This window comes from Mus caroli, chromosome 9 (genome assembly GCF_900094665.2).
Source record: "Mus caroli chromosome 9, CAROLI_EIJ_v1.1, whole genome shotgun sequence".
Lineage (NCBI taxonomy): Eukaryota > Metazoa > Chordata > Mammalia > Rodentia > Muridae > Mus > Mus caroli.
The window spans coordinates 114,771,508-114,784,955 of record NC_034578.1 but is presented as its reverse complement, the minus strand read 5'-3'; the positions used below and the strand labels follow the sequence as shown (position 1 = coordinate 114,784,955).

Here is a 13,448-nt window from a genome sequence, read left to right as displayed (position 1 = left end):
GTACAGACTGGGCGCATGGACAGGGGGCGTACAGACTGGGCGCATGGACAGGGGGTGTACAGACTGGGCGCATGGACAGGGGGGGGTACAGACTGGGCGCATGGACAGGGGGTGTACAGACTGGGCGCATGGACAGGGGGTGTACATGCTGGACAGACTGGGCTCATGGACAGAGGGTAGCATGGAGCTCCAGGCTGAGTATAAGCTGGAGTGTAAGCTGGGTACCTGCTGCCCAGCCTGATAAACTGAGTCTAATCCCGAGTGTCCACATGGAGAAAGAACAGAAGCAACGTCTAGAAGCTGTCCTGAGGCCTCCACCCAGGGGTGGCACAATATCACAAAGACACACATACACTAACTTCTTTTAAAAGAGTAGTTGAAAGAAAGTTTACTATGTTCCAGGTGCTGTGCTATGTATTTAGCAGCCACAGTGACCCTATGCCAGGTAAGAATACGGAGGCCCTAAGAGTGTGAGTGTGCCTCAGGTCGGGCTTCTAGGTGGTAGAGCTGAGCATGCCCAAAGTGCCTCCTCTCTGGTTGTCAGTGCCACCACCAGCTCAGAATCACCTCTCCAGCTCAGTTGACAACAGTAGGAATACTTCTTCAGTTTCCTGCTGAAACTACTCTCGGGGCTTGAGAAACGGCTCAGTGATTAAGGGAACTTGCTGCTTTGGCAGAGAACCAACACCCACACTGGGGGTGGGGAGTGGGGACAGGGACTCACAATTGCCTGAAACTCTGGCTCTGGAAGAACCAACATCCTCTTCTGGCCTCCAAGGGTGCCTGCACTTCTATGAACAAACCTACAAACACACACACACACACACACAAAACTGCTCTCATTGTTAGGATCAGTTCTTATTGTTTTCCTTCCAGGAACTAAGTGCCACCAAACAGCCGTAATAAATCCACATCTAACGCTTGCTCCATCCCTTTATGGGAGCTGTACGTACCTCCCCTGCTGTCTGCCCTGTATGTCTCTGTCTATTGAGTACTGAGGAATGAATGTTGCGCCTCACGTGTGTTAGAAAAGTACCCTACCACTGAACTGTATCTTTAGCCCTCTGTTTAATTTATTTTGAGGCAGGGCCTCAACTTGCCAAGGCTAGCCTCAAACTCATCCAGGTATCCCAGGTAGGACAAAATGTCACCTTTCATATAATGCTTTATCATCGAAGCATCTCAGATTCTTTTGCAAGGAGGCCAGCCATAGAAAGAGCTGAAGGTACTGCCGCTACCAAAGAAATGTGTACTTCAGTTCAAGGCCCGCCTTTTCTACAGAGCAAGTCCCAGGACAGCCAGGGATATACAGAGAAACCCTGTCTCAAAAATATTTAAAGAAGAAGAAGGAGGAGGAGGAGGAGGAAGAGGAGAGGAAGAGAAAGAGAGAGGAAGAAGAAAGGAAGGAAGAGAGAGAGATTTGTACACTACAGGGAGCAATTAGTTCAGTGCCCCACCCACTGCTGAGATAGCTAAGTTTCCAGGGCCCATGGAGCTGCTGTTTACAAACCTGGCCTGCTCCAGATAAGGCTAGAACTTGAGAGAAGTCAAAGCCAGAAGACTTCATCTTCTCCAGGATCAGGTCCAGAGCCTGAGAAGAAGAACAGAATCCACCATGACTCAGCAGAACCACGAGCTCTCTAACCACAAGCCTGAGCATAGAAATGCCAAGGGCCCTGCCTGGAGGAAGGTCCTCAACACAGGATCTGTATGTGTCGGGATCGCTGTGCGGGGATAGCTGATTAAACAAGCAGGCATCAGTCAAATAAAAGGGTCAAACTGAACACACACATCTTTTTGTTTCTGTTTTTATTGTTTATTTTATGTATATGAGTACACTGTCGCGGTCTTCAGACACAGCAGAAAAGGGCATTGGATCCCATTACAGATGGTTGTGAGCCACCATGTGGTTGCTGGGAATTGAACTCAGGACCTTTGGAAGAGCAGCTAGTGCTCTTAACCACTGAGCCATCTCTACAGCCCTTGGGTCTGTTTTAAACGTGCATTTGTGTGTGTGTCTTTGTGAGTGTATGCCCCCCATGTGTGTAGTTGCCCAAGGGGGCGAGGAAAGCTCTGTAGCTGGATTTACAGATGCTTGTGAACAATCTGACATGGGCGCCAGGGACTAAACTCAGGGCCTCTGGAAGAGCAGCAGAAAGCACTCTTAACCACTGAGCCATCTCTCCAGTCCACTTTGTTTTTTTTTTTTTTTTTTTTTTTTTTTTTTGAGAGAAGGCCTCATTGTAGTTCAGGCTAGCCATAACTCACTATGTAGCTAAGTGTGGGGGTCCCTGAAGGTATCCAGTCGGGGAAGCGGGGAGGAGGGGAATCGAACTGGGCAAAGAGACAAGAGTGAAAACCCAGTGCAGATTAATTTCCTTAACGTGGATCAGATTTCGGGGTGTCTAATAACAAGTCGTTTATTCCTAATGTGTTTAAGCCCTGTATAATTTGGGGGGAAAGTTCCCTGGTGTAACACTATCTCTGGTGCACAAGGAAGCCTAAGTACAATGAAACTCAACTCGGGAATATGTCATTTCTTCCAAGAAGACAAGTTCTAGATACGTGCTGCCTGTACTAGCGGCAGGGCCTAAGTGTCTGGCCTGGTCTTAGTTATACAGATAGCATAGAGGTCATTTGGGCTGTTAGCCACCTCTAGCCCTACTTAAGGAGCTTGATATGGCCTGGGCCAACAGATAATGCAGATCACCAGGCTCTTAATCACCCCAGTTCTCAGCTTTCTGAGGGAAGAACAGGTTTTTCATCTTTCCTATTGGAAAGACAATCCTGTGTGCCTAACAGTCCTGGTTTCTCTGGAGATCTGTGGACGCCAGGACCTTCATTCTGTGCTCCAGCTAAGGGTGGCCTCCACGGAACTCCTGACCTTTCCGCTTCCACCTCTGAAGCGCTGGGGTTCCCGGTGTGCACCACCATCAGGATTTCTGTCTGGACCTGGCACCTCCTGAGCACCAGGGGAGACAGGAAGCTCACAGCTCACACCGTTTGTTTCTCTCTTACTTGCATTTCCATGTCACATTCTGAACGATCTGACCCGAGTGCCACAGAGAGGAGCAGAGACCCCACCAGGAGGGCGCCAGGGCCAGACTCTGACACAGGAGCCTGACACGGAGGCATGAGTGGGGCCAGTGGTGGGATGGCATCCAGCAGAGTGTGACCTCATGGCCAGATGGACTGGGGTGCTTGAGGCTTTGTTGGTAGAGAGCTTGCCTACCTTACCGAAAGCTGTGGATTCCATCCACAAACCGCATGAACACAAGCGCAAACGTATAGGGAGATCGAGAAGGGGGGGGGGTCATAAGTTCAAGGTCATCCTCAGCTAAGAAGGATTTGAGGCCAACCTGAAATACATGAAAACCTGTCTATACATATTTCATGACAGAAAGACAGACAGATAAATATAAACATTTCATGGCAGGAACCTGAGACTCATCGCAGCTTGTATCTCCTGAGGACAGAGAACTCACCCCAGCTTCTGTCTAACTCTGAGATCCCCACTCCATGCTGAGATCACTCCAGGCCCTGACAATGCTTCTTGTCAAACCTTAGATAGGAGGGCAGGGACTGGCAAAGTTAGACACAAGTTCAGCCCCAGAGGCTGCCACAGCTTAGTGACCATCCTGGCTCTACATGTAACCCCCACCCACCCTGACACAGCCCTTAACTTCACCTCTGAGACCTTTCGACAACCACCCTTCCCTCTGATCTTCCACTAGCTCTTTGGGTCTGGTTCTGTCTTCTGAGGCGCATTTTCAGCCAACGAGTCTGGTGTTAGAATCCGTCCTTAACTCCATTCTCCCGGTGTCTGACTCATGATCAGGTAGATAAAACAGAACTCACAGGAGTCTATTTTTTAAAAAGAAATAATAATATAGGAGATGGTTCAATGGGTACGGGAGGACAGAGAAAGGCTTTTGGCAGACACACTAAGTGGGGCCTTTGGCTGAAGGATTTTGGTGCCATCAGCATGAGGCAAGCTCAGACATATCATGTTTGTGTTAGATGGATCCTTGTATGGGTCACCAGATATGGCCACAGGAGGGTGGTCCTGACCAGGCAGGTCTAGCTTGGGGTTGACCTCAGCCTGACTAGTTAATTATAAGACAACATTCTAAGTGACCCTGTAGTGGGGACAAATACTAAGACACTAAAACCCTGGGGCCATGCTTGGCCTGATGACAGGGTCTAGGAAAGCCCGGCTCTGTGTCCTTTTAAAGGTAGCATAGGGGACTGGTGAGATGGCTCAGCAGGTAAGAGCACCCGACTGTTCTTCTGAGGGTCCTGAGTTCAAATCCCAGCAACCACATGGTGGCTCACAACCATCTGTAATGAGATCTGACTCCCTCTTCTGGTGTGTTTGAAGACAGCTACAGTGTATTTACATATAATAAATAAATAAATAAATCTTTTAAAAAAATAATAATAAAAAAATAAAGGTAGCATAGGCTCAGGATATAGCTCAGTTGGTAGAATGTTTGGCTAGCATGCAGGAAGTCCCAGGGCCACATACACTGGGCATAAAGCTACATACTATAGTCCTAACACTCATGAGGTAAAGATAGGGTCAGAAGTTCAAGGTCATCCTTGGCCATATAAGGAGTTCAAGACCAGCCTAAGCTATGAGACCTCATCTTTAAAAAAATAAACAAACAAAAAAAATAAACAAACAGCCAGTCGGGTGTGGTGATGCACGCCTTTAACCCCAGCACTATGGAGGAAGCACATGGATCTCTGAGTTCAAGACCAGCCTGGTCAGAGTGAGTTCCAAGATGGCCAGGATTACACAGAGAAACCCTGTTTCAAAGTAAATAAACAAACAAATGCATAGACAAACAATGAATGCTGGCTTATTTTAACCCCAGAATTAAACAGTCTCATTGGATGCCCCCAAGAGCTGCCATTGCGGGGCCAGCAGTGCCACAGGCTGCATAATGAGGGAAGGGAGCCTCCCTATGCTTACCTGAACCCACATCAGGACTGGAGAGGTGACCGTCAGCCTGTCCTTGTGTACATGGACACCGCCCTGAGTTCTGCAGGGAGAACAGGTATGTGGGACTGAGCCCCGGGCAGGCGGAGCTCTGAGGAACTGCCCCACGGTGGGTGGCAGAGGCCTCCACACAAAGGACAATATCCCTTGAGTGCCAAGCAGAAACTATGTACTAAGCAGGGAACGATGTAAAGAAAAGGCACGGAGTCTTTTCATACGAAACTGGACAGCTCTTTCTCAGTTTCCGTTTCATTTATTTGGGTGCTTTGCCTACATGGATGTATGTGTGTGCAACACCTGTGTGCCTTGTACCCTGGGAGGTCAGAACAGGCCATATGATCCCCTAGAACTGGAGTCATAGATGGTTGTGAGCCACCATGCGGGTGTTGGGAACTGAACCGAGGTCCTCTGGAGTGCACTTAACTGGAGTCTCTCCAGCCCTGGAAGACACCATCTCAGAAGAGAAAGCCTTGTCCAGAAGGTAGGGTTGGACCTCAGTACTAAAAACTGGTTGCTTTCCCCTCTCCCCTCTTCCAGAGACTTATATTGTAGCTCACTCAGGCAAGCCTGGAACTCACTCCGGATGGCTGAGGTCACAAGTGTGTACCACAATACCCGAAGAGCAGGTGACTTTATGTAAGAGAAGGTGAGGGTGTAGATCCATGATACACTAAATCTTTAACATGTAACAAAGCCCTTTTTGATCCCCAGGACAAAAAGAAAAATGAATAAAAAAATTTTTTTTAAAGGAGCAGTCATGAATGATGGCACTCTCCTGTCATCCCTGCACTCTGGAGGCTGAGACAGGAGAACTACCAACTGGGAGCTAACCTAGAAAAAGGGAGCCTTTTTCTCAAAAAAATAAAACAAAACAAACAGAAACCAACACACAAACCCCAGAAGTGGCAGCTGTGAGCTCCGGATTCCGGATGTAATGGATGAGGATTGGGAATTTAAGGTTATCGTCAGCTGCCCCACGAGGTACAGGAGATCCTGTTTCAAAAAGGGGTCCAATGTGAGAGAAGAAACATTCAGGTGCACATATGTGTGCACATGCCATGTGCCAAAAGTAGTCTAAGAAAAAGAAGGCAGACAGTAGCTGTGACCACTAGACTCTGGCCAGAAAGAAGATGAGCTCGTGAACTTTTTCTTTATAATGTCTCCAGCCTGTGGTACTTTCTTTTTGAGACACGGCTTCTCTGTGTAGCCCTGGCTATCCTTGAACTCAGAGATCCACCTGCCTCTGTCTCCCTCGTGCTGAGATTAAAGGCGTGTGCCACCACTGCCCGGCTTTGTGAGACCCTTCCATTAGTAACAGAAGGTAGCCAAGAACAACCATCCAACTGTGCCTGGCACAAAACAGATCTCAAATCTATGAGTGAATAAATGAATTCAGCTGGGAAGGAATAGGGAAGAAATCATTATGTGAAGGAAAGATTCTCAGGGGCTGCAGAGATAGATAGCTTAGGGGTTAAGAGCACTGACTGCTCTTCCAGAGGAACTGGGTTCAATTCCCAGCACCCTGTGGTGGCTCACAACTGTCTGTAATTCCATTTACAGGGGATCCAATGTCCTCCGCAGGCCTCTTTGGGAACCAGGCAGGAATGTGGTGCACAGACATACATGCAAGCAAGCACACATACAATAATAATAGATGCTCAGAGGTCTATGTAGACCTCTCTTGCAGCTGGGTTAAGTCAGAATAGTATAGCTGATAAATGCAAATGGCTTAGGGAGGCTCTAAAACCACCCACCCATACATGCACACCAGGTACCTACCCAAATTCCGGAAGGTCTCTGTCAAAATGCACACTGTCCTCATAGAAGACGTTCAACTCTGCATCAACAGCAACAACTTTAACCTGGAAGACATTTGTGAAAATGATGTATAGGATTTCCTTAGCCTCTACCTTTGTCCAAGAGGCTTCCAAGTCCCGTTAAGGTTCAGCATTGAGACAAAGGCTAATGGGCATCGTTTTTTTGTTTTTTGTTTTTTAAATGGGCATCATTGTAACCATAGCAACATAAGTTTCATGGGGTACATGCTCAAAAAAAGAAAAGCAGAAAGATAAGATTAAAAAATGAGAAATCACCGAGCGTGGTGGCGCACGCCTTTAATTTTAGCACTTGGGAGGCAGAGGCAGGCGGATTTCTGAGTTTGAGGTCAGCCTGGTCTACAGATTGAGTTCCAGGACAGCCAGGGCTACACAGAGAAACCCTGTCTGGAAAAACCAAAAAATAAAAATAAAAAAATAAAATAAAATAAAAATTCAAGAGGTTTTATACTAGAAATTTAATGGCACTCTTGAAAGCTCTAGAACAAAAAGAAGTCACATCCAAAAGGAATAGACAGCAGGAAATAATTAACTCAGGGGCAAGTCTCGAAAAACCAGGGAGAGAGAGAGAGAGAGAGAGAGAGAGAACACGCCACACAGAGAGAGGCAGATGAAACTCCCACGGTCTACAAGAATCCACTCTCCAAACAATGGAGGCTATGGTCCTGCACCTGGCAAGGAGGCTTGTCTCCAGGGGCTGCCCCCAGAGCCATGACTATGGTCAAGTCAGACCTGACATCCTAAGGAAGCCATTCCAAGCTCGGGGAAGATGGAGAAACAGGTCTAGTAGGGCAAGGTGACTAAGTTCTATGGGACGTTCCCCAGAGGGAGCCGCAGGTTCCAACTCTCCTCATCGGGCTGAGAAGGGTCTCACAGCTACTATGCTTATTTCTCAGGCGTGCAGGATGAATGCCTCCTGGACGTCCCATGCCTACTTGGAAGGCAAATTGCTAATTCACTCAGCTATCGCTGGGAACACCAACCTCTGACCGGCAGTCCTGGAATCACAGACCCTGGCACACTAGTGCCAGTCAAGAGGGGGCTGGGGGAGACAGGGAACGGGCAAAGTCCATTTGCATACTATGCCCATTTCACTTTTAACAAATAGAAGTGCTTGGCGTGGCACCCTCCTTTAAACCCAGCACTCAGGAGGCTACGGATAGTGGATCACTGAGTTCAAGGCCAACCTGGTCTACACAACGAACCTGGGCCAGCCAAAGCTACACAGTAAAGTTCTGTCTCAAAAATATAAAATAAAAATAATAAAGAAAAGTAAAGAGGCCGGGCGTGGTGGCGCACGCCTTTAATCCCAGCACTCGGGAGGCAGAGGCAGGCGGATTTCTGAGTTCGAGGCCAGCCTGGTCTACAAAGTGAGTGCCAGGGCAGCCAGGACTACACCACAGAGAAACCCTGTCTCGAAAAACCAAAAAAAAAAAAAAAAAAAAAGAAAAGTAAAGAAAAGGCGCTCAGGGGTGATCTGGATCTAGGCTATGCATGTGCGCACACCTCTGCTGTTTTCGCGGAGTGTCTCGGATTCTAGCCATCTGCAGCCGAGACTCGCGTGGACCCCTCGAGGTACTCCCCCCCCCACAGCCCTCCGCCCCCGCTACGTGTTCTCCGGGTTCCGCGGGGAGGCACCCTCGGTTTCCGGGAGAAGCCTCTCGCTGGCAGAGCATCGTCAGGCTCCCGCTCCGCGCCCCGCGCGCGTACCTGCTGCGTGCTAAAGTCCCAGCCCAGGCAACAGCGGCGCCCGGCGCGCTCCGCCAGGGCCCTGGGGGTTCCCGCCGCCCGTCTGTGCGTCCGTGCGTCCATGTGTACTGCGGCGGCGAGAATGTCGCTGCGCTCCGTCGCTCAGAGACGCCAGAGCCCGCCTTTCGCCACGCCCCGCAGGACTCTGGACTGGAGTCACGAGGCGGGAATGCCCTCTGGCGCCGCCTGCGGGAAGGTCGCGAGTGGAACTCCGTCTGGCTGGGGCACAGTGGTCGCTACCCACACCAGCAAGGCAGCGCAGTGGCTTCCCTCCAATTTCACTCCACCCACACTCACCCCTGCGCCGACCTAATGTAATCCCAGCACTTGGGAGGCTAAAATAGGAGGATCTCAAATTCAAGACCAGCCTGGGTAATAGCCGGGCAGTGGTGATCACGCACGCCTTTAATCCCAGCACTTGGGAGGCTGAGGCAGGCAGATTTCTGGGCTCGAGGCCAGCCTGGTCTACAAAGTGAGTTCCAGGACAGTCACGGCTATACAGAGAAACCCTGTCTCCAAAAACCAAAACCAAAACAAAACAAAACAAAAAACAAAAACAAACAAACAAACAAACAAACAAAAAAACCAGCCTGGGTAAATGGTTGAAACCCTGTCTCAAAATAAAATTAAAAAGAGGCAGAAGAAGCCAGTTGTGTTGGTGCACGCCTTCAATCCCAGCACTCAGGAGACAGAGACAGGAAGATGTCTGTGAGTTCAAGGCCAGTCTAGTCTACACAGAGAATTCCAGGACAGTCAGAGCTATATAACAGAGACACTTGTCACAAAAGTAAAATGGGGGGTGGTCTACTGAAGGTCAAGCTGGGCGTGTTGGTGCATAGCAAGTTCTAGGTCAGCCAAGGCTACACGGTGAGACGATGCCCATGCCAAAAATAGATAAATGAAAGGAAAGAAAAAGATAAAAGGAAGTAGAGGCCAAAGATACTGCTTTTGTCTGACCTGTGCCCTAGAGTCAACTAAAAAATAAAATAAAAATAAAAATCTTAATTAAATTTGGGTTAGTAATACTGGAGGCCCATGAGTTTGAGGCCAGCCTGGAAACATAGCAAGATCTGCCTCAATAATAATAATAATATCAATCAATAATCAATCTCTCTCTCTCTCTCTCTCTCTCTCTCTCTCTCTCTCTCTCTCTCTCTCTCTCTTTCTCCCTTCCTCCTTCTATTGTTTGTTTTGACAGTCTTGACTAGGCTCAAAAAATTCCTCCTGCCCAGATTGGCCTTGAATTTACAATCCTCCCACCAGAGCCTCCCACAAGATTAAAGGCCTGTAACACCAAGTGTGGCCTGACATGATCTGTTATAAGATAAGGTCTCACATACCCCAGGCTGGCCTTGAATTTACAGCATAGCTGGGACTAGCCTTGAATTCCTGATCCTCCTGCCTCACTCTTCCAAATGCTGTGATTGCATGTGGAAGCCATGATTCCCAGTTAGAACTCATCTGTTATTGTGACCCACACGTCAGCAGACTGCCTGGGCTGAGCTCAGGTGGCGGTGGTGGTGGTGGTGGCTCTACTCCTCAAGACTCTCATCCCCACCCCCCTACCCCCACCCCTGAACAGTATGCTCACAGTGTGCCTGTCTGAGAACCTCAGAAAAGAGCTTAGTGAATGATGTCAGCAAAAGGTGTGGGTACCCAGTTTAAAGAATGGGCCTTTATATTCTGGAGGCAGGGGGAGGCAGATCTCTGGGATTTCAAGACTAGTCTACTTTACTTAGAAAGTTCCAGGACAGGCAGGACTACATGGTGAAACCTAGTCTCAAAATGGGGTGGGGGTGGGGATGATGAAATCCACAAGAGGCCATTGCCAGATGGAGAGGGCTTCACACTCTTTGTTGGACACATGGAAAACGAACTCAGGCTGGGCCATGTGGATGACCTAGTAATTTAGCTAGAACGCTTGAGGCCCCTCTGGGGTGTCTGAGTGGAGATGTTGAGCAGGCCAGTTTGGATGTGTGGCCTCTAAATCAGGTAAGAAGTCTGGGTTGTGAACAATGATTTGGGAGCTGTCGTCTCCAAGTGGGTGAAGTCAGATGTGAAAAAAAGAGCTCAGAATAAGACAGGTGGGGGCCACTGGGAATTATGAAGAATACAGGGAACACACATGGGAATCATGACAGGCATACGGACGGGGGAAGATACTAGATTAAAAACTTTCCTGGAAGGCAGACTTTTGCCAGTTGCATGCTACCTAGAAGTATGTTAGGTTGAAAAATGGAGAGGTGGGTTCTAAAAATTTGTAAAGAAGAGCCAGTGGGACCCCAAGGACCTTACTATGTGTCACTCATGTTGCTAAACCAATGCCAAGGGCTAAACAGTTTCTCACAGCTCTGGAAGCTGGAAAGTCTAAAGCTATATAGTGCTGACAGTCAGCTCCCGGGTGAGGGCTCTTTCCAGATGTGCAAATGGTGGCCTCTTCTGTGCGCCATGTCCGTAGAGATGTGCTATCAAGGGGTACAAGGAAGAAGGCACAGCTTCACCCCAACATCCACTGTAGCCTGGGCAGCTCCCCCTCACCTCTTAGTTACCTCAACTCCGGCCAACTGGAACTCCTGGCTCTAACACAGAAAAGAACCTCAGGACCAGCCAACATAAAGCAGAGTCCGTTTTATTTCAGTTTTTGTCTTTACACTGATTGATTGATTGATTGATCATTGATATGGTGTGCATGGTGTCATGTGTGTAGCTGCCAAACAACAATGTGAAGAAATAGGGTCTCCCTTCTACCATGGGAATTCTGGGGATCGAACTCAGATCATAAGGCTTGCCAGCCAGGGTCCTTACCCACTGAGCCATCTTGATGGCACAAAGGCTGAGAGAAAGGCTGCACAGAAGAGGGGCTGGAGAGATGGCCCTGTGGCTACGAGCACATACTGGTCTTGCAGGAGAGCTGGGTTTGATTCCCAGTACCCACATCTGTAGTGAGTTCAAGCCCAGCCTGAGCAGTTTAGTGGTCCATCTGAATATAAAATGCAGGTTGGGAGAGCAGCTCAGCCATAGAGCACTTGCCTAGCAGGTACAAGGCTATAGATCCCAGTATTGTGACACAAAAAAGCTAAACAAAGAAACCACCAGAAATTAGGGACTGAACTAGATAAGGCAATTATAATTCAGACTCAATAATTTGTTTTATGTATCTGTAATTTTATATGTTTATATGCAGAAGATTCATCTTGGCGGTATACTGGAAATTAAATCTATATTCAGTCTATTTCTTTAAAGAATTTTTTAAAAATCTATTTATGTTATGTATATGAGTACACTGTCACTCTCCCTACACACAGCAGAAGAGGGCATCAGATCCCATTACAGATTGTGAACCACCATGTGGTTGCTGGGATGTGAACTCAGGACCTCCAGAAGGGCAGTCAGTGCTCTTAACCACTGAGCCATCTCTCCAGCCCCTTATATTCAGTCTATTGTGACTCAGAAGAAATAAACTTAGTCTTTAGATTAGTGGGAAGTGGTTATGAGGGAAGATGGCATTTTGGCCAACTGTTTCTATCAGGCAAGCATCACTCAACTCCTGGTCCTCCTTGGAGGGTGGGGTTGGACCTGCCTTCTGTTAAATCAGTAGCCTCTGTTAAAAGGGCAGCTGACATTGCGTTTTTTAAAAAGCGGAGTTAATGTTTGCAGATAGAAAAATGTTGACGGGCTGTGGGGTGGGAGCAAACAGCTCTACCAGGAGAGGAGTTGGTCTTCCCCAAAGGGGACGAGCCTGCCGCATGTTTGTACTCTCTTTAGAAGCAAATTTGGTTTAGGACAGTTAAAATGTTCATCTTCTTTCTGATTTTACTGTGTTCATCCCTTGGGGTCTGCTTGCCTCCTTCTGTGCACATTCGAAGTTAGGACATCTACACACGTGAAGGAAAAGTCTGGAAAGACATAGCCCTGTGCTACCATGAAAACCACTGGGACTCAGAAACTGGTGGTTACGGGTGATTATTTACATTGCCGTCTACATTATATGGCTTATAACTTGTAACTTATAGACTGAGATGACACGGAAAAGGAAAACATACAGGAAAATAACCCACTATCATCCACTGAGCCATCTCTCCCTACCTCTTTCAGGGGTAGATAATGTCTTATTCTTCAGACCACACCAGCCTAGTATTATGTAGACCTCAAACTCACAGCCATTGATCTTCCTGCCTCAGCCTCCTAAGTGCTGGGATTATAATCAGATTAGAACTTTCAAAAAGAAATATTCACCTTAAAAATTATATGTATGTGAGGGCAGATGCCCCTGGAGTTCATGAGGCTGGAGTGACAGGGAGTGGCGAGCCACCTGCTAGGAGTGAATCAGATGCTCTGAGGAGCCCGATGCACCTTCAACCACTGAGCCATCTCTCCAACCCGGATTAGAACTTTTCATGGTTCTCTTTATGAGACAGAATCTTTTTTCCTTTTATTGAAAATAGGATTTCTTCCTATATACTAGATCCTGATTGTGTGTCCCTCCACTCTATTTCTTCCGGTTCCCCCTCACCTCCTCTTACACATGAATCTACCCACTTTCTGGTTCTCACTAGAAAACAAACAGGCTGCTAATGAATAATAATAAAGTATAACATGGTGAAAAATAATCAGATAAAACAAGAACACATCAGAACAGGACAAAACAGACAGAAGAAACAGGACTGGAGAACAGGCACAAGAAACAGATACAGATGCTGAGATCTGCGCATTCGCACACTCAGGAATCTCAGTGTGTATGTGTGTTTCCTAGGTGTCTTCCAGAGACTCTCTTTTTTTTTTTTTTTTTTTTTTTTTTTTTTGACAGGGTTTCTCTGTATAGCCCTGCTGGCCAAACTTTATTCTCATTTCTGCTGGTG

The 13,448-nt window shown here is 47.7% G+C and overlaps 1 protein-coding gene across 1 annotated transcript in view; it reads right to left on the bottom strand.

The window, feature by feature from the left end:
* The window catches only part of Xylb (xylulokinase), a 36,681-nt gene extending 27,857 nt beyond the window's left edge, over positions 1-8,824 (bottom strand). Inside the window, exons 1-4 of the mRNA XM_021171378.1 lie at positions 8,551-8,824; positions 6,785-6,867; positions 4,979-5,048; positions 1,511-1,591 (exon numbers count right to left, since the gene is read on the bottom strand). Coding sequence (XP_021027037.1) covers positions 1,511-1,591; positions 4,979-5,048; positions 6,785-6,867; positions 8,551-8,652 — 336 coding nt within the window. The 5' untranslated portion in view covers positions 8,653-8,824. The remainder of the gene's footprint in view (positions 1-1,510; positions 1,592-4,978; positions 5,049-6,784; positions 6,868-8,550) is intronic.
* Positions 8,825-13,448: the final 4,624 nt, after the last annotated feature.